General features: G+C 47.9%; 1 protein-coding gene across 1 annotated transcript; it reads right to left on the bottom strand.

The window, feature by feature from the left end:
- Positions 1-9,702: 9,702 nt before the first annotated feature.
- ENDOD1 (endonuclease domain containing 1) lies at positions 9,703-20,060 on the bottom strand. Its single transcript, XM_066312933.1, has 2 exons — positions 19,480-20,060; positions 9,703-13,862 (listed from the first exon to the last, which is right to left on the bottom strand). The coding sequence occupies exons 1-2, from the start codon at positions 19,771-19,773 to the stop codon at positions 12,696-12,698; spliced, it is 1,461 nt and encodes a 486-aa protein (XP_066169030.1). The 5' UTR covers positions 19,774-20,060; the 3' UTR covers positions 9,703-12,695.
- Between the last annotated feature and the right edge of the window lie 1,455 nt (positions 20,061-21,515).

Here is a 21,515-nt window from a genome sequence, read left to right as displayed (position 1 = left end):
TTGCTGAGTTGGAACAGGCCCAAAGGAATCATCAAGTCCAACTCCTGATCCTGCACAGGACATGCCCCAAGAGTCACACCAGGTGCTTGAGAGCATTGTCCAAACGCTTCTTGAACCCCATCAGGCTTCCCTGGGGAGCCTGTTCAGTGTCCAACCACTCTCTGGGGGAAGAAACTTTTCCTGATAGCCAAACTGAACCTCCCCTGACACAACTTCAGGCCATTCCCTCAGGTCCTGTCACTGGTCACCAAAGGGAAGAGAGCAGTCCCTGCCCCTGCTCTTCCCCTCACCAGGAAGCTGTAACTGCAGTGAGTCCCCTCAGTCTCCTCCAGGCTGAGCAGACCAAGTCACCTCAGCCACTCCTCATGTGGCTTTCCCTCAAGATCTTCACCATCCTAATAGCCCTCCTTTGGACACTCTCTAATAGTTTCATATCTTATATTGGGTGCCCAAAGCAGCACACAGGACTTGAGGTGAGGCTACCCCAGTGCAGAGCAGAGTGGGACAATCCCCTCCCTTGCCCAACACCTTGATCCTTGAAAAGAATATTCTTCAGCTGGAAGAGTTAAAGAAGTGCCACTATCAGCTCTTCCTTTGTATTAAAAAAAAAAAAAAAAAAAAAAAAAAAAAAAGCTTTAAGGACAGGAAAATCAGTGCTTGTAAACAATTACAAATGAAAGCATAAATTTAGAACATACCAGAAGAGAACAAAATAAAAGCACCAGATTCTTCAAGTGTATTTTTGTTTATAGTGAGACTGTTATTTTCATGGGACTTGGAAAAAGCAGCTAGCTGCCTAAATTTCAATGGGGATTTAAGCACCCAGGCACTTGGCAAAATCCTAGAAGATGCCCAGTTGAATGTTTGAGTCAGGTTTTTAAAGAAACTGAGTCACCTAAGTGAAATAGAATAAAATTAATTTCCATAGATACTAAAGGAATAATATGTACCAGATCCATGTGATTTGCAGTGATTGTTAATGAAATGAGTTGTTTTGGGAACTTAATGTGGACTTAGAGAAATCTCTCTCCTAAAGCAGTTAAACTGTAAGCCACTGCTCTTGCAGAACAGGTTCTCAGTGTTTCTCATGCATGTGTGTTTTCCATGAACATAGGCATGCATTTCAGGTTCATGATCCAGAATTTGGACTCCCTTTCAGAAGAGCTGGGTTATTTAACTTCTACTTGCAGAAACATTCATTGGTGGTAGTAAGTGGATAGCATGTGCCTGAACTAAAATTTTTTGGATCAAAAGAAATACTCCAAATCTTCTTGATCTCAAGTGATGTTCTTTCAGTTACTTTCTGTAGATGTTTGGATCCTTCCCCCATAAATAAAGGGGTGATGTTGCACAAAACAAAGAAAGAGGGGAGTAGATTCACTGTAAATTAACTTTCCCAGGGCGGATCTGACTATAAAGCTGTAAGAATTACTTGCTGTTAGCAATCATTCCAAGAGCTGGACAAAATGTCAGTTTTCATTACCTGAACTTCAGGTTTACTGTTCCTCGTGCCCCCCAGCACTGTTTTTGTCTGAAGAGATGCATCCACCAGCTTTCCTATATTTGGGTATTGTAAGTGAAACCTTTTATCTCCAAATGAAAATTAATATAGTAGTCCATACCTACTGCATGGATTACAGGTGTGAGAAATGGCGAGAGCACAGTAGTAGGAGGAAAATTCAGGAGCGTCTTGATCAGTGTTAATTTATTCCTTAGAGCACATTTCCTGGCAGGTGGCCGTGCTGCTGCTCCCCCAATATGCGTCAGGTCTCTCTTGCAGATATTTAATTCTTTGCTGCTCATCAGGGGACAAATTGTCATTTTCCAACCTGCCACCACTCCTTTCCTGTATCAAGTGCTTCCTGTCTTCCCAATTCCCAATCCTGAGCAGCCTCCCAGCCTTAACCTTGAAAACAAGTTTCCTCTATCACTGCTTGTTGTTAAGTGCAGAGGCTCTTTCTCACATTTAGAAACACTTAATTGCCGTAGTAGATTATTTCTGGACAGGAAAATGCTAAATGTGGTTCAAAAGGATGAAACTCAGTATTTGCTTAGTAGTGCATCCATGCCTATCTGTGGAGTTACAGTAAAAATCCAGTGGATCCACTAAGGAAATGCTTTCTTTGGTGAAATGGCCCATGCTTGAGCTATTCAGCTGTGCAGGTTTCTCAGAGGGACATCTAACAGGGAATTTCAGGTCCCATTCTGCCAGGCAGGCTTACAGGGCCATCAGGTTGGCAGCTACTCGGATGTCTGGCAGCCAGGCAGACTGCATCCAGCCTCTGGAGCATGTGGATTTGGGTTTTTTATTTATCTATGGGAAAAAATCCTAATGCACAGTGCAGAGTAGCTGCTGGAGACAGAGTTGAATGTTCCTGGGGTACTGAGTATCATCAGGGCTTGTGGAAGATAGAAGTCTTGTTCCTGGCAGTAGTTAGAGGAGATGCCAATTGCTATAATTGTGAGGAGCAAGCCTGGCTGTGGGCATCAGGAGGCACAGACCACAGGTGCTCCCGAGGGAACATGGCCAGCGCAGGAGGAGGTGAGGTACTGGTCAGCTGAAGAAAATTCACTGATGTGTCTGAGAGGTTCTTTTGTGTGCCCGTGCATAGGGGAGTTGATGGAGGATGCCTCCTTCCAAGGTGTCCAGAGGGCTTCTTTGGGAACAGAGCTGGGACCCTTTCTTTACTCCAGCGATGGAGCAGGGGAAGGGAACCATTCTGCCCAAGAAAAACTTGCTGCTGTTCAATTGCATTTTCTCGTCCCCATCAGCCCTTTGAAGGCTTTGAACTCCCTTTGAAAGGAGTTTTGGGGCAAAATTGATCAATCACTAAGCACTGTGTCTCCAGCTGAGGAGTCTGGCGGGCAGCAACAGCAGCAGCTCCAAACACCAAGAGTTCAAAACTGTGTCTCATTCCTCACTCCATGCTCATGTCGTGCCACCTGACCCAAACCGCTTCCCTCCAGCCCTCCCGGCTGCTGCATGCCCAGGTGGCTGCAGGGCAGTCTGCTCATGGTGTTTAGGGGGAAAATAATAATATTTAGGCTACAGCCCTTGGACTCTGCAAGGCAGTGCAGTCAGAGGTCTTTTCACGACTGTGATCAGAACTGGATATGAACTGTAGCTTAAAAAATAGGAATTTTGTAAACTTGAAATCCCTTGGTTTTACCCTTTTCTCCTTTTGCTGGAAAGCCACACGATGAATGTATATGCTTTATCTTTCTATCCGACATAACTGAAAATCAGACTGCCAACTCCTTGTTTTGTATTAGTCTTTTTTTTTAAGGAAAAAAAAAAGTTTGTGAGCAATATATGTAGCATGCTGTGAATCTGTTTTGATCTTTATAGTTACTCTTTAATCCATCAGTATTAACACCAGTTCTTTTTTGTGTTCCCCTTGGTACTTCGTATGCAGTGTAAGCAGAAGCTGTGATCGGCTTTGCAGTCCTGTGCCATGTTACTGTAACTCCTTGATTTTTTAGGAAGCACCTGACTGTGGGCCACCCTGGGGCAGGTAGCGTGCCCGTACACGACTGCCACTTTTAGATCTCTTGTACTATGTATAGTTCTAAGTAGAATAAGCTTTTTAACAGAATATTGATGCGGTTTATGAGTCACGCAGGCTGCAAGTGTCTGGTGTGTGAGAGTCTTTGTATTTATAGCTGTTGGGGTTTGGTTTATTGTTTTGTTGTTTTGTTTGGGGTTTTTTTTTTAAATTCATAAAGTAGCAAACTTGATGAACATAGCCACTTTAAACTGCTCTTGCTAAACAGACCCTGCTGTAGATAAAATACCACTGTAGATACAGGGAGAAGCACCAGCCGACCTCTCTTGACTGTGGGTGAGCCGAGCCCCTCTCTGCGCAGAGCACGGTCCGAGCCACACGGCCACCCTGTGTGTGACCACACATAGACCCAGACGTGGCCAGGGCTGGGGCCTGGCATCTATTTCAGCCCCCTGTGCCCACAAGCCTGCTGCTGCCTCCCTCTCACACTGCTCACCAGTGCATGGGGCAAGCAGGAGCTCGCTGGCGTGAGAGAGTGGACAGACCAGCTGCTGGACCACAAACATGGTCACGGCATTTCTGCAGCCAAAAAAGCTTCCAAGCATCACTCGAGTGCAAAAGTAAGCCCTTGATTTGCTGACTGCAGAGCCTGGCACATCGGGGTAAGAGCAGCTTTGGCTCCTTGTTGGCAGCCATGGGTCTGAGCCCCCTTGGCTGGGGCAGCAGGCAGGGCAGTGCCGTGCCCAGAGAGGGGCATTTCATTGCATCTCCCACCTCTGACCCTCTGGACAGGGTAAACTGTACACAGCCCAGCAGCTGTCAGCTCCTGGCCTGCTTGTGCTACAGCCATGTGGGTGTTTTGGGACGGAGGGTTAGGGACAAAGCTCTGCAGATCCCTCCCACCGCCAGGAAGTGAGGAAGTGTGGTAGCTCTATGGGTCCCACAGTCCCTACAGCATCCTGTGGGCAGGTGGCACATCTCCTGTCCTGCCTCCCACGTCACCACCTGTCCTGAGCTCTGGAGACAGGCCGTGAGCTCCCATGCTTTCACGGGAGGTTTGCCTGCAAGGTGAGGCAGCTGCTAGGAGCTCACTGTGGGTTCCCACAGCAGCTTTTATCATTTCTTTCCTATTGTTGCTGGTTGGGTTTGTTGTTTTTTGTTTTTTATTTGAAAGGACAGACTGACCTAGTGGGATGGAATTTTTTGTGTGTGACTTTTGTTAGTTTTTAAGTTACCCGACTTGAATTTATCTGAACAGATGCAGAAGGAACTTTCTTTTTTTGTGAGTTAAGAGACAAAAATACATTTTTAAACAAAGGAATCATGTATTAACATTTTAACAGCAATTCATAAATCTGCACTTTTTATGAGGTTTTGAAAAATCTATTTATAGGTACGGAACAATGGGGTTTGTTTAAAACTGTATCGCATTTATACTTGCTGAAATTACTTTCATTGTTATCAGTAGGAATTTCATTGGTTAAATAAAATGGATAAAACCTGACCTCTGTTTGAGCCATCATTTGCCACACGCTGGGGTACACATCTCTAGAGCTGTATTTTGGGACAAATCCAGTCCTGAAAGTGTCCTTCCTCTCCATGCCTTTATAGTGGATTTTAATTTATGTATCATTCAATTCAGAGATTATTTAATCCCTCTTCCAGGAAGACCTGGGCAAACCCCAGAGCAGAAGTGGGTGAGAGCCATAAAAACAGGAAGAGCATGCAAAGGCAAGAGGAAATGTGTTCTGAGGGTGCTGGCTCAGGGCAGTGCCAAGCTTACCTAGCAGTCACATTGCCCCCAAGTGCCCAAGTCCTGCCCTCTGCCCCATCCATCCCCAGAGAAAAGTGACTTAGTGCTGAGGGGTCACCAGGGAAGTTTGTCCTGGGGAAGATGATCCTTTCCCCTCAGAAAGACTAAAGTAGTTAACACAAGCTGCAGACTCGAGATGTTTCAGGTGTAACTTTATCTCCAGCCGCAGGATGCACAAATCACAATAAAATAAATGCACGTATGTATTTAAGTATCTGCACATATATAAAGTGCTTATTTATTTGTTTTCAGTGGTAGTTTCAAAACACTGAAATATCTGTCATCTTAGGTCCAGGCCCCTTGGTACAGGTCGTGTGGCTGTCACCTCCAGTCACCAGAGCAGCTCGGGGCTGGGAGCAGCTCGGGGTATGTCACCAGCACCATCGTGAAAAATATAAAGATCTTGCAGTGTTCCTCAAAGCCAAGGGCTGCTGTGGAATTCTTGCTATAGCTCCTAGAAGTCCCAGAGCATGGGTGATCAGCAGGACAGGACAGGGCCACCCTCAAATAAGCCCTGCTCTGATTTTGGACCCTGCTCACACCCAGTGTGTGGTGTGAGTGCTCAGATGGTGGTACCTAACACAGGCAGAGGACAGCCCTGTACCACCACACCCCATCTTCGCCTCTCCAGCTGGTTTTCCACAGGAAATTCAGAGCCAAAACCATTTGTGTTGGTGATTCCCCAAGACCTCCTTGACCATTCTCCCAGGCCACCACTCTGCTGCCATCTATCCCCTGCCCCCTGCGCCCACACTGGAGACCAAAGGGTGGTGGCCGACCAGGGACCATGCCACAGGGATGTGCCCACACTGGGTGGCTGTGGGACAATTTCTCTGCAGCCTGTAGGTGACTGCTGTGGGATGTTCCTGGGACCTGGCAAAGGACCATGGCCAAGACAAAGGTAGGCAGCCTTCATGGGTTGGGAATGGGGGCATGATCTGAAGCATTACAGGATCTGGGGATGGACAAAATTACCCTTCATCACTGGAGCCAGAGAGCCTGTTCACTTGTGCTTGATCACACATGAAGATTGATTGTAGCTAGGTGTGGGTCAGTCTCTTCTCCCAGATAGTAAGTGACAGGACAAGAGGAAATGGCCCCAGGTTGCACCAGGGGAGGTTTAGTTTGGAGATTAAGAAAAAATTGTTTGCTGAAATGATGGTCAGGCATTGGAGCAGACTTTTTAGGGAACTGGTGAATCACCACCTTGGAAGAGTTCAAGGAACATAGGGATGTGGCACCTGGGGACAAAGTTTAGTGATGCATTTGGTAGTGCTGTGTCAGTGGTAGGACTCAAAGATCTTACAGGTCTCAACCAACCTTAATGCTTCTATCTGAGTAGTCCTGCCTTAACTGCTGCCGTGATGAGCCTCAGATTTGCACCCCTCTGACACCAGGACAACCACTGTTTACCATTCAAGCCTCTTCTGCAGCCGTGGGCTCTGTGCCCTCACAGATCCTTGAGAAGGCCACCCCTTGCCCTACATCAGACACTCACCTCATTCTTGCAGAGTGTAGTGGTGTTCCCAAGTGCAGGCTGTCATCTCCAGTGCAAAGGTGTACAGTTACCTCCTGCAGCTGCCTGAAGGTGAGGGATGAACTCATCCACCCCACAAATGCCCATGTTTTCCATGAACTCCAAAACTGTGGGCCAAGTTCTTTGGGAGCTGGATTGAATCCCCACAGGTCAGGCCAAGCCGTGTGGTTCAGGTGCACACAGTGGTTAATCCTGTCTGTGTCAACGAGGCCACACACAACCCCCACCCAGCAGCACTCGGGGGCATCAGACCCTGGTATTCATACACCTGGACATCAGACCCATCCTACCTGCATGGAAGGATTTAGTGACCCAAGAGTCTTCCAAGGGGCTGTGGGAAGGATCATCCCACCATCAGTGAGCCACATCAATGGACACCTCAGGGGTCTTCAAGGGTGGGACAGGCCGCATCAGCCACCAACCGCAGCTAAGCTCCATTGGTCCCAGCTTTAGGCATCTAGCTGAGGTGCCCAGGTGAAAGCCAGATGACATATACTGAGCACAGGGACCCTGTGCCTGCAGAGAAGAAATTTTAAATGCCTGCGTTTAGATGGCATAATTCCAGAAAGTGATGTCTCCATGAGTCTATTGTATCACCCTCTGGAGCTTCTTCACTCACAGAGGTCAGCAGTTGTTGCTGTCAGGATCAAGCAGAGATCATTTCTTAGCCCTTACTGTTCACTGTTTAGCTACTGGTCACTTGGTTTCACAGAATTATAGAATGCTTGGGTTGGAAGGAACCTTTAAAGGCCACATAGCTCAACCTGGTACATCTTCAACCAGATCAGGTTGCTCAGAGTCCCATCCAGCCTAACCCTCAATGTTTCCAGGGCTGAGGCACCCACTGCCTCTCTGGACAACCTGTACCAAGGTTTTACTCATTGTAATTTACCTTCATTTTAAAAGAAATTCTTTCCTTTTGTTTAGTCTGATGTTCTTCTCCCACATTTCCTCCCCTGCCCACCAGGACGGTCCTTCCCACCTGCTGCAGCTCCTGCCATTGGTTCATAACTATCTTCTACCAGCAGGTACTGGGGATTTGGAAAAGTCCCACAGTGACATCTGCTCCTGATGTCCATTCTTCACCATGTTAAATTAGATTAAAACAACAACTTATTAATAAAGATGATACTTCAGAAGGATTTGAAACCTCTGGTTCAGTTTTGCAGATAATTTTGCTGATGGCTCAGTAGAAAATGGCTTCTACCTCCCAGGAATACTGTCACAATTTCAGTATTTTTGGAAAGGAGACAGGATTTTTTTCACCCTTACAAATGGAGGAAAATTACCCATATGCTAAGATGGGCCATGGCTGAAGGATATGCCTCTGAGACAGAAAGAGCCATGTTCACATGCCAAACCTGCCGTTAGGCAGGAGTGGGTGCTGAATGTCCACATCCAAACCACTAATGCAGACCCTGGGCTGCTCTTGGATGTTTCCTGTCCTTCTTCCAACCTGGACTTGAAAAATATTTTCCACTAAAACTGGTAAATGGCCATGAAAAGAACCCTGTATGATAAATCACCCCATTCTGACAGAATATGGTTCCTTGGAGACTTTCCAACCAGCTGTAACACTAACACCACTGGAAAGTCTTTAGGCATTTCTGCTTGGCTGGAAACACTAGTTCTGTGGAAATCAATAGCAGATGTTACTCAGTGTGAGATCCATCGAAGTAAGTCCAACAGCCCAGGAGTCTGTGCAGCAAAGAGAAATCATCCCATGCCAAACCCACAGTATTGCAACCTCACTAATATGCACACACCCTAGACACACCTCACACTCCTTGCTCCCAGACAATCCCTCCTGGCCAAACAAGTTACACTGGTATTTATTGTTCAATACCTTTTCCATTTTCTGGCACTGACTACGCTGGAGAGATAACCTATGAGCAAGCATGGCTCAATTCCCTGCTCAACAGGAGCAGCTCCCTGGCCAGAGGGAGGGACAGAGCTGCTGATGGAGTTCCATGCAAGGTGAGCAGCTTCAAAATGCGCAGTGGGGGTAAATGTGTGACCCAGACGGCCTGAAATTGAGAGGTTGTCCTGCAGGGCTACTGAGTCCCTCTGCCATGATGGGTGCCCAGCCCCAGGGTGGATGCAGCAGAGACAAGAGTCACCTCAAGGTGCAGAGAGCCCTGTATCAAAGCTTGGGGTGATATGGTTAAGACAGGGACACCTTTCACTAGACTACATCGATCAAAGCCCCATCCAACCTGCCAGCTTGGCCTTCATCATTTCCAGTGATGGGGCATCCACAGCTTGTCCAGACAACCTGTACCAGTGCCAGACTTGAGACAGATGCAGACTCAGCTGCAGGGGTTCATCTGCCCAACGAGAGGTGCCTGCAAAATGGAGGTGCCAATGCCTGGTTTACTCATCACAGGACCTCTTATACTTTCAGTGGAATACAATTATCCCTGTTAGGGAAGGTAGGTAAGGACGTTGTGACCATGCCAGTCTAGGGACCAGCACTGCACAAGAGGGAGTTTCTCCATGTGAGCTGTGAAGAACTGTACTGCTGTGCTGCAATTTCTGTATGAAAATTGGCTATCATGTTGCACTCCAGGTGCATCTCACAAAACAGTCCCCTCTCCTGGCACACACAGAGTCATATTCACTGCCTGCAACACCTCAGCTTTTACCAACTTATTCTACAGCTTAATTAATTGAGTCTTAGAGTGCTCTGAGAAGGAAAGGTGTTTAAAAAGCACAAAAGAGCCATTAACATCAGATGTCAAGCTGTTACAAAGAAAAACCATGCTGCCAGTGTTTTCCTGATTAGTCAGGACACCTTGGGTTGTACTATATCATTTGCAACTATGACAGAAAATGATACCTTCCCCTCTTAGGAAAAGTCACTTTATTTTGTTGAAGCCATACGTTTCCAAGGATAGAGTAAAGCTCAGGAATGATAAATCATGCCTAGATAGGAAGAATCTCAAACAGTGGTTTTTTTTCAGGATGTTGCTTGTTCTGTGATAATTGCTCGATGTTCAAGGCAGATTTCCCACTGCCTGCTCAGACACGCAGCACAGGGGAGAAATGCCCCATGCCAGTTACTGTTCTTAGCATTTGAAATCTGAGCATGTTAAGACAATTTTAGTAATACTGTTGCACATCTGCCCAAATCCTATAGAGCTGCAGTACTTTAGATTTCAAGGACTGTCCACTTGCTGTCACAAGTCATAGCTGCATGCAGAGAGATGTGCTGGCCTGAGCTAGGCGGGGTAGCAACAGGGGTGGCAAATTGACAATGCACCTCCTGAGGTGCCTCAGCTTTGCTGCTTATCAGCACATGAGGTACCACATCACTGCATCTGCAGAGCTGCACTAGAGATGCTGCTGGGATGCAGGGGCTGCTGGGTTCAGGTGTAGGGAAGCTGCTCTGGGCACAGAGCCCTCAGGAAGTGCATGGCTGGCTGCTGTGCAGCGCCACACAGCTAAGATGGGTTGGAGATAAGGCCACAGAGAAGGGGCAAGACAGCTATGGGGGGCAGCTACCCCTTCTCCCCAGTGCTTGGGCTGCACTCGAGAGTTTCTGCCATCACATGTGCCCTCAGAGGCTGCTGGGGATCCTGGGGCCCCTGCCACCTCACTCTATCATCCCCTGGGGCTTGAGCTGGCTTCTCTCCTGCCTTGACAGCTGCCATGTAGCCCTAGAAGAGTACCAGGATTGAGACAGGGTCTCATGAAGGAGTGGAAAATCAGCCCCACATCTGTCTTGACAGCAGACCAGGTATGTTTGAGTGGGCAGACATGCAAAGTTCGGTTTGGAGAACATCCACTGGCTGCTCTCTGCGTGTTAGGAGCAGTGACCTTGCCCCTTGCACCCAACATTCCTATAGCAAAACACCACTGACTTTACCCAACCACAACCCATACTGGCACACAAAAGCTGCCTTTCCTTTTGAACAAAGCCAGTTCTGCTTGCAGACAGCCTCTCTTTCTCCATAAACTAGCGGTGGCTCGTGAAGGGCGAGACAAGGACTCATCATCTCTTTCCACTCATGCCACTCCTTCCTCACTTTGTCACCACTGTAGGCATCCCCAACTTTGCCATTTGCATCACTGCTGAACAGGGTGTCACCTGGCCAGGATATGCTGGGCTGAGATGTGCACACACATGTGGTTGCATTGAACACAGTCCCTGAGCTAAAGAAATAACTCTGTCTCATCATGAACCAGCCAAATCTCCTTTTCCCTCTGAATCCATCTGTGCCAGCTCAGCCTTGCTGCAGGCTACATGATACAGAGAGGCAAAGCTGCCGTGTTAGTAACTGAGTTTTCTTCAACCCAGGACAGGCCACCATCAACACAGCACCACTGCACTGGCAGCATCAAGCTTGCTCACTCCTGGGACTCATTTTGGGATGCTATGGTACACCAGGGGTCCACACCAAGCTGGCGCCGGAGGGAGAGACACAGATGGAAGTGAAAGGAAGGAACCACATATGCAGGACTCCCAAATGCCTCTTGCAGTCCAGCCACAGTAAGTGCTGCTAAGACAGGAAGCCACCCTCCTGCAGGCAGATCCAAAGATCTGCCAAGTCCCATGCTGAGCCAAGCCCCAGGGAAGGGCAGCACTCCTGTGCCCTTCTCCAGCAGTGGCAGATGTCTCTGTGCCTCTCATCTGTCTGCAAACATTTGCTGGTCCCCTGCAAAGCCCTGATGTGTGCCCCAGCTCCAGGGCTGCAGATGCTGGGGGACATGGCTCATGCTGGCAAAGGGAAGAAGGGGTGAGGAGTGAGCAGAGAGGATGAGCAGTGCAGAAGAGGAGTCAGTTCTGCCTTTGACATTAAGGAGTCTTTTTATGCATGGGCTCACCAGGTGGACCTTCACCCAGCAAAACAAGCACTGCAGCCAGGGATCCCTCCTGCCTCTCCTCCCACCTGACAACCCACAGTCCCCTGTGTACTTCAGAAGCAGTCAGCTCCTAAGGGAGACAAGGCAGGTGGCAACAGATTTGAATCCAAAAGTGTGGCTCCCAGATTGGCTGGTCATTGGAGCAGACACAAGGCCTTCAGGGCTAAGACATTAATGGGCTTAGACCTATAGAGAACATCGCATCTTGAAGATTCAGGGCTCAGACCTTCAGTGGTCACCAGACAGCAAGGAAGAGTTGGGGGAAAATGACCTTGTATGGCCAAAAAAAAAAAAAGGCTTTCCCATCATGCAAAAATAATGGGCAGTGGGTCTTTCCTTGCAGCAAGATCCATGCAATTTCAGATGTCTGGAGAGGCCTGAAGACCGTGAGATATACCTAGCTGCATCCCTTCCACCAGTGGGACACCAGAGAAATGAGCAATGCAGCCAACAGCAGGCGCTTGCCCCTATTCCACCCTGCTCCTTGCTGTTTCCCAGCCCCAAGTCCTTGCACTCTTGCCTCCTTCATCCTTTCATCAAGTCCCACTAAAGCTCTGTAACTCTTGTCCTCCCCTAACCACCACCACCTGCTCCTTGGAAGGGATGGGCTTCTGCAGTGCTCACTGCCACTGCATAAGTCTCAGTGCCACCATAGCCAGAAAGAAATTACCTCGTACCACATTTAGTGTGCATTTCCCAGAGGAAGCATCTTGACACCTGCAAATCACAGAAACTTCGTGGCCTGCACCAATAAAACCCGAACATTTTACAACAGACAGAACTCGAGTTACAGTGGTGGCGGCCCCGAGCGACATTGCCTTGGCCCTCCTTGTTATTCCGCAGTCAGTTCATTTTTATTAATGTCACTACAATAAATACCAGAATGAAATTGACAGCATTTGGCCACATATCTTAAAGCATTGCCCCACTCCTCCTTCATTCCATATATTTGCAGCCTTGGTTTCCGTCCCTGTCAGTCGTCAGAAAAGCTTTTAGGGACAAACCGTTTGATGATGTGACAAGCCAGGTAATAAAAGCCATGCAGAACCGTGGCTGAGGCATCGATGACCAGCAAGAAGGTGCCCCCAATCCCAGTGGCCACGTCTTTTAGGACAGAGGGAATGGCACAGATGGTGTGGTAAGGGAAAGCAGCAAGGTAAAGGATGAACCCCACGGGGATGCTCAGGATCCTGTAGGTGAGGGACACCACATCTTGAACAATTTGCAGGAAGCCCAGAAAGATGTTGACGATGACCCTTCCAACATCATAGGGGATGCTGATGAGCACTATGCTGATGGCTTTAAGGTAGGATACCACCCCACTGCACAGGCTGTAGACTCCATCCAGAATTGTACCAACAACTCGCTTTACAACAAGCCACAGAAAATAAAACACGAATTTCACCAACTCCACAAAAATGTAGATGAGGAGTTCCAGAAGTTTGATGAAAGGGGTAGCAATGATGCCAGCCACTCTTCTCACCCAGCCACTGGTCTCCTGGTTGTTATTTTTTTCTTCCGGTGGATCTTTGGTCTCTGGATTGTTACTTTTTCCTACTTGCTCTCCAGAGCGGATCTGACTGACAATCTGCAATACTGCTTCTCTTTTCTCATGGCTTTGTTCGTCTTCCCCACAGCTGCCCTTGAACAAGTGAACTCCTGGCAGAAGCTGCTTCTCCAGCTCTCCCACCGAGAGGTCTGCCAAGCTGTTTTCATCATTGATTTTTTTCACTAGTCCCAGAGACCAGCCCTCTGAAGCATCACAGCAGGCTGCCAGCCAGAGGGTCTCTGGCACTGACACCTTGCCTTTAACTTGGACACTGGAAGGAATTGCACCTGCAAGGAGATACAGATGATCCATCTGGGAACAGTGAGGGATCAGAGCTTGCTCCACTACCTTCCCAATGTCCCTGTGCCAACTTTTGCTCAGAGCTGGACTCAGAGGGACAGCATTTGTGAGTGTGTAAGTGGCCACCTGGAAATCCTTTTCATTAAGCAAACTGGGATTAAGAAGGCCTCTCTCGTAGCCAGAGCCCACGTAGTCTGACATCAGGGCTTGATTTGCACCAAGATTGGCCACAGTGCCACCAATATCAGCTTCATGCACCATTTCATGCAAGTCATTTTCTGGATCATCTATCTGAAAGAGTAGAGAAAAGTGTTACTGCATGCAGTTCACCTTCCTACAAAACAATGCATAAAACAGGCCTTGATGTATATGTTTCATGAGGACTACTAGTACACGCCATGCCTTGGACTCTATCCTGCACCCTCTCCCTACTTTCCTTGAAGTGCTACAGAGGAGTGTATTCTCTACTTAGCTTCTTTGTCAAACACATTGGTTTATGATCCACAGGACAACAGAGACTTCAAAATCTCACCAGGCACCATATACCACATACCTCTAACCTGCAATTTGTCCTAGAAGAGATTTTTAAAACCAATAGATGGCTAGATTTAGGGTTATGATTTCACCACCTACTGTGGTGGTACCTGCAGTTCATTTAAGAACTTAACCATGGCACCTTAAGCTCCTCTGAACTATCAAATCCAAGCCATAGGAAAGAATCCAAAAAAAGCCATGATGTACAAGATGTCTAGAGAAGGCATTTACCTCTCACCACTTATTGTGTAAGAAGCAAGAATGAAGCCAGACATCAAGTCAGGTGACCTGAACTACCCCACCTTGAACAGGAGACATAGCAGTGACCTCCTAGGGCTGCTTACCTGACCCTCATATCATTAATAGTCTGACCCTCATCCTTAATGACCACACAGCTCCTGACATAACATGGGTGAGGGTGCCATCACCAAAGGTTCTCCATGGGATCTGTGCTACCTGCTTGTGTCTGTGGTTCCCATGCAGTGGAGCCAGAGGTAGCAATTACTGCAGAGGGAATTTGTCCTGGAGCCACACACGAGGGAAGGAGGCAGGTAGAGGCAGTAAAGAGCAGTGGGAGGAGAAGCACTAAATGTCAGGGTGTGTTCAGGTCTTTCTAAGGTGGCCACAGCTCTGTCTGATCCATAGTCATTTCTACTGACACTGCCTGCAGCCACTCCAGAGGGCTGTGCCAAATTGTCATTTTGTTCCTCAAATTAGAGGGTGAACATGATGGTAGAAGTTCAGGGGCGAAAGACGATCTTCTGTTGTCTCTGTTTCAGAGGGTGTGGCCCTCAGGTCACAGCCCTGTGCTGGCCCAATTAAACCTCCTGCCTCTGCCCCTGGCCTATAAATTGTTTACTGCACTATGTAATATGCACTTTGAGAACATCTATGGCAGAGAGTTCATAGTCTACCTTGAATCAGATGATCCATTCTTGTCTCTTGATCACCCTGCAGTGCATTTGGACAGATATCCAACTATGTCCTTGCAACCTTACACAGAGTTTGCATCCTCTTAGTGCCACATTACCTCCTCACAGCTCTGCACCAGCCTGTGCTGAGAGTTAGGGTGAAAGGGCCAGTGTCAGCAACTGTTCATCACCCTCACGCGGGAACTGAGCTCTGACTGGTCTCCTGCATCAGCCAAACCCCTGCAGTCAAGGCACAGGGCTCCCTCTGCACCAAGCTTGGTCACAGTGCCAAGCTTGGCCATTGCAGAGGGCTGCATTACCCCACCTCCTGCTAAGGAGGTTTCTTGCTCTTTTTTTTGAAGCATCTGGTGCTTATTGCTTCAGGACTGCAAGGATCATAGTGAGTCCCATGTGCTGATGCACAAGTCACAGCTTTTTCTAAATGCACTGCTTTAAAAAGACTTCTTTTGCACTTTTACTGCCTTATTCTGCTCCTATTGCTCAGTCAACAACAGGCTGCAGGTGGCTGATGAGACCAGACATTTTGCATTCCACAATATCCCTCTCTTCTTGTCCCCCCTTCCCTTGCCATTCTCCCCTTCTGATGTGATGATGGTGTGCCATGGGGCAAGGGATGCACCCAGTGTATTTAATCGCATGGAAGAGGTGAGGGGGATTGGAAATAGATGTGAGGCTGTGCACAGGAACTGTCCTCAGTGCTATGACCCTTTGGAGTCTTACACCCCCTCAGAGACTCATCCCATCTCACTCCCATGGTGAGGGCTGCCATACTACAAGGACACATAGACCTAAAATGGATCAGCTCTGCCTCCTGACAGAAATTCCCAACCTACACAAAGCAGAATAAACTTTATTTCTCTCTCCCTATGAGCTGCTACATGCAAACCTTGAGGAGTCCCCAGTTACCTGTCCAATTGCAGGCCTTTGCACATACCATCAAGATTGTTTGGGTGCAATTAAAAAAGAATATGATAAAAATGCAGCTGTGTGCTGTTCATGTGTAAGGCTCTGACATCACCTAATTATGCTTATAATAACTCCCACTATGGTTTGTAATAACTAATGCGTACCTGAGGTTTTCATGCCTTCTCCAGCTCAGTCCCAAATGCAGGACATCTCAGCACTGCATCTAATCTGCATTGCAAAAAACCTTTCCTCCCTGCTTCAAAAAGCTTCTGCCTTGTGTCACCCCAAAACATATCTGCATTCATAAAATCACCATGAAGCCACCTGTCCAAACAGCTCAGGGCAAAATCCAAGCAGACAAGGGAAACACCTTATCACAGAGTGGAGATTTAAAAATAACTCATGTGCCTGAAGCCCGTATGGATGTTAGCACATAACAATATTGCGTGTGATTGAGTGGAGGGTGCAGTTTCACAGATGGGACAGAGGCAGAGGGGGATTAAAAGTATGGCAACACACAGTTATTAGGGCAGGCAGGTTCCATTGAGTTTGGCCATTTAACTCCTGTCCTGAGTTTGGACAGGACACTGACACCCCCCACCTTCCCCACCCTGCTATGTAGCACCCCTGAACTTCAGCTTCCCTCTCCCACCGCTAATTCCTCAGGCACCCTTACACCTTTGATTGAAGTGGAAATGCTTGATCCAACCTTAGTGGGGGATTCACACCTCAGGGAAGAGACACAGTGTGTCTTACACTGAGGTTTCTGCATTAGGACATTCATGAGTGGCTCTAGAAGTGCCTTTTCTCTTGACTCTCTACCAAGAAAGATTGCAAGTGCAGGTCAGAGGTACCTGCACAGCAGCTGGGCAAGAATCCCACCTTGGTCATCTGCCTAGTGGTAGCCATTAACCAAATAAAAACACAAGGTAATTCATCCAGCCCCTCACAGATTAGGACAGGAAAAGCAACTCCAGAGTTTTCTATCTCTCCCTAAGCTACAGAAAGAATCAAACACAGAGATTTTCAGACAACCAAAATGGAATGAGGTAAAAGACACCTAAGTCACTTGCTCTCAACCTCCAGGAAATCTGTGGCAGAGCAGGTTTTCAGACCTGTGCCTGGGGGAGTCCCATCAGTATCCTGCTCATCAGCCTATCCTTCCTGCTCTCTAATTTTTCACTAATTGCTGAATTAATTAATTGTTTCCAGCTGCCAATCTGCAGTGGGTGGCACTGACATTCCTCATACTTCTCACCCAATTACTGCCTCTGTGCCACATTTGGCATTTGTTTCTCAGGCAGACATTCCTGAGGAGGGAGTGAGATGGTGCCCTCACCACTTAAATCATTATCCCCCCAAAAAAGCATATGACAACCTCGAGGCCCTCACTGGAGTGCTGAGAGTGTTTTATTAGTGATTCCTTTCTGTTTGCTGTGTGTCTGCTTCTCCATGTGTAAGCACATGCCACTGTGCAGCTGAGCCAGCTCATACCCAGCTATCCCTGTCCTGGCAAGGAAATAACCCAGAAAATCGTGATATGAGTTCATTGGGCTATGCTGCAGAGCAGGTGTTGCTAAGGGTTCCCTTCAGCAGCCAGCTGACCCGGCCTTGGTAGAACAATATATAATGGTATGACAGCTCTTCCCCACTCTCTCCTCCAAGTGGCAGTGTCTGAGAGGGCTGCATACACTTATTTGAGCTATAGGAATTTTTCGTATTCTTGATTTCTTCCCCTTAGATATTTTTCTGCAGATTTTTTTTCCTAGTGTTTTTCTGTCTCAGTCAGAGGTTCCTCCAGGGAACTGCAGAGTTGCTAGCTCCTGCCTCTAAGACATCTTCATTTCACTAGTGGATGAAGGAGACCCATTAGTGTCAACTAAGAACTATTGTCAACCCGGGAGACTCCTCTGAAGAAGCCAGAGCAAATAAAGGTAGCACCTGACCTTTTATTTCTGAGGCTGCAGAAGGTTTTGGTGGCAGGACACACAAGGTTTGAGATTCTGGAGTGCTGGCAGGAACCACGACAAGACGAGGAGTGAAAGGGATGGAGCAGGAAGGGCAGAGAAGCCAGCTAAAGAGAAGTCTAGGGAAACTGAAGTTACTAGGTAAGGGGGTGGGGGAGAGGCTGCCCGCTGCTCCATGGCAGGAACAGCTTCTGAGCCTACCTAGGTAAGTTGGAAGACTGGACCACAGGAGACAGGAGGAGATATGGGGGCTAGAGCTGATGAAGGCTGTCACTGGCCTAGGCAAATGGGAAAGGATCTCATCTCTGCCACTTTACCTTGCTGCCTCCATGGCACTGACCAAAGACTCTTGCCAGCAGTTTAAATGCTTTCCCCTTTGCAGTTAAATACTTGCCACCCTTCCACAGCTCATTAATGACAGAGCCTGCAAAAAGTTTCCTCTGTTTTAAAAGGGTAAGCTCCCACAGCTTGCCTGTGAAGTGGAAGGAGCTCAGATCAAAAGGCCCTTAGAAACTCCCGCAACTCAAAATCCAGCCCAGAGAGCCAGAAGACAGTCTGGGCTGAAGGTAACCATGTAGTATCTCCTGTCTTCAATGCCTGTGGTCTTGTGGCCTTAGTATCATCACCACACATGAGAAAAATAAGCACAGCAGTCTCCTGGCAGAGGGGTGAGCTTTGATTGTGGCAACATCCAGTAGCTGAGGGCCACACTCCTAACACACTGCTGTGACACTGCAGCCATTCCTGCCCTAACAAAGCACCCTTCCACACTGACAATCTTTCCTGAGCTTAACAGATGGGGTAGCCTGATGTGGCTACAATATTCCTCATTATCACTGCTGAAAAATCTAAAACATGGGGATAGGGGGGGGAGGGAGATAGGAAAGGAGAGCTAAAGTTCTCTTAGGGCACCACCAGTTTTTAAAGGATTTCCTTTAAAATGAACAGCCTGAAGGCCTTGTTTAAACATGCCAAGTGTCAAGGGAGACAAAAACCACTGAGGCTCTGGCAAAATTCATTTTATACTGCATACCTCTGACCTGACTGAAGCCTGCACGCCCCGGGACACAACAACTCATTTTCCTACCTCGGTCTGCAACACTGGGACACACTGAAAAGCTGCAGCATCAACTTGGTGAACCACAAATGGATGCTTTATCTCTGCTCAGTGAAGCTAAAGAACCCCTATAAACACTGTTGTGATCATAACTGGCAACAGAACAAACTTGAACTTGACACTGCGATGTTTAACCCACCAGCAGCGCTCCCTGCCCACAAGAGCTGGATGGGCAGGACAAACACATCACTGGTGTCAGAGAGGGCTTTCCTCTCCCCGGCACTGCACACTCATGCAGCAGCCTCTCAGTTTTCGTTATAAGCTCCCTGGGACAAGAAACTATTTGCTTAGTTCCAAGCACAAAAATAAGTTCTGCTCATGCTAAACTCATACCAACAGAAGTTCAACAAGAGGAGTTCCTGCCTCCTTTGCAAAATGCTAGCCCCGGCTTCACCCCAGAGGAAATGTTCTCCAGGAACAGTTGCTTTACAGGGAAGGAAAAGCTGTCTTACCTGCGGTTCAACCAGCCAGTTCTCCTCCTCACTTTGAGCTGGCTTTGTAAACTTAAAAGCTGAATAAAGAGGAATTTTGTCCTTAGTACTGTAGAGGGTTGCAAAGCGTGGCTCTTTGTTGTACTGCTGACAGATTTTCACATGGAACTGCTCCGTAAATCCTTCTGGTGGGACTTGTCCAGGGAAGAACACGTTACACTCGGCAAAACCAGTTTCATCCTCTCTAACAACTCTGCCCTGGGAAAAGCCTGGGAAAACTGAGATGCAAAGCAAGAATACAATTGACGTCTTCATGGTCCACTCCCTGGAGCCGAGGGAAGTCCCGTCTGCCTCCGCTGGGTACGGCAAAGGGCCGGCGCTCAGAGTCCATGCAGTAGCGAAGCCAGAACGCGTCTGGAATTCGGGTGTAGCGTGCGAGGGAAATGAAATCTGAAACCACAGCCGATCCCTTCGGGGAGCCAGCGCGTTCCGCAGGCAGCACGTTGTGAAACCGAACGTGCGCCGGGCTGCTGTGACACAAGCTGCGGACGCCAACCGCCCGCGGGAGATGATGCCAAGCAACCTGAAATCATCCGGGCTCGCTGGGAAGAGGAGGAGGGACGCCTATGGCAGCGGCAGGGCTGGAGCCGAGCAGCACCGGCTGTCCAGGCTCGGGCTCAGCGCCGGCGGGGGTGTGGTGTGCTGCATTGCAGCAGTCCCCGGCAGGAATTTTGGCTGACACAGCCAGAAATGTTCCTGAGGCTGTCAGAGGGGATGCTGCAAAGTCAGATTCACCACCCCAAAGAAGGTATTAGCTGTTCTCTCCAGCTGTGAGCCCGGCCAAAGGAGAGAGAGAGGAAGAAGAGGTGGCAACATTGGAGCTGCATTGGAGCTGCATGGGAGCCCCCTCTGTCCCTTTTTGGGGTGTCTGTCATCACTATTGCTGCCAGCCACATGCTGCTTAGATGCTTGGGAAAAGCATTCACCTCCCATCTCCCCTGTATGGGGAATTCAAAAGCATCCAGTATCTCCTCATCTTGGGAAACCCTCTTTCAGAAGAGATTAACAACAGGCAGAAGGATGAAGACCCTCAGATCACATACCCCTAAGCAGCATCCATCACGGAACATTTTGGCCAAACTTATAGAACTGGCAGAAAAAAAAAAAAAAAAAAGGGAAATTAACCTGCTCCTCTGAGTTTATGTTCAGCAGCGTAACCATGCACTCAACAAACAGCTGTCTATGGTACCTTGGCTACTGCTGGATAAAAGCAATATTCCTTCAGACTAGGAAAATCATTGTTTCCAAAATAGTGGAGATGAAAAGGAGATTACAGAGCAGTACGTTGGAGTCAAGAAAAGGTAGGATTTTCCCACCAAAGAAGTGAGATGTGATCAGCTGTGTTGCCAACAACTAAAAAAATACCCCTAGATGCCAATAGTCCCTTTGATAATACAATTTCCAAGCAAAAAATCTCCCAAGTGCTACCATCCCACAAGTGCTTTCCAGACAAGGTAGGATTATGTCCATATTGAAAATTATGAAGTGGGACAGTGAGTGGTTAAAGTGCCTGCCCAAGGTCAGAGAATGAGTCTGTGAAAGTCTAAAAATAGACTACACTGTATGACCATCATCCCTCTACTCAGGGATGACTTCTGGAAGTATCAAGACAAGGAAATACGTCAACACCTCGGTGTGGTGATATCAGCTAGGGGAGACAGAGGCAGGCTGGACAGGCTGGGAAACAACAGGAAATGTAGTAAGTGGGCTTGGGTTTGGTCCAGGCAGATGACTGGTCACCCAGCCCTGCCAGAAAGAGTTAGTCATGTTCAGGAAAGGTGATGGAAAGGAAAGCACAGTCATAAAATTTCATTTTCCTGTATGTAAAAAGGCTCCTGGAAAATCAAGAACTGAAGCTGAACCTTTGCTATTAGGTGCTTTTCTGACCCCAGACTTGCAATTACCTGGCCAACAGAAGAAAATATTTTCATAAGCACGGTAAGCCCTGCTACTTAGGCAAAGCTAGGTCAGACGATGAATTTAAACACCCCACTTCA

Source organism: Sylvia atricapilla, chromosome 2 (assembly GCF_009819655.1).
Source record: "Sylvia atricapilla isolate bSylAtr1 chromosome 2, bSylAtr1.pri, whole genome shotgun sequence".
Taxonomy (NCBI): domain Eukaryota; kingdom Metazoa; phylum Chordata; class Aves; order Passeriformes; family Sylviidae; genus Sylvia; species Sylvia atricapilla.
The sequence above is the reverse complement of the archived record's forward strand: the minus strand, read 5'-3'. Positions and strand labels throughout refer to the sequence as shown.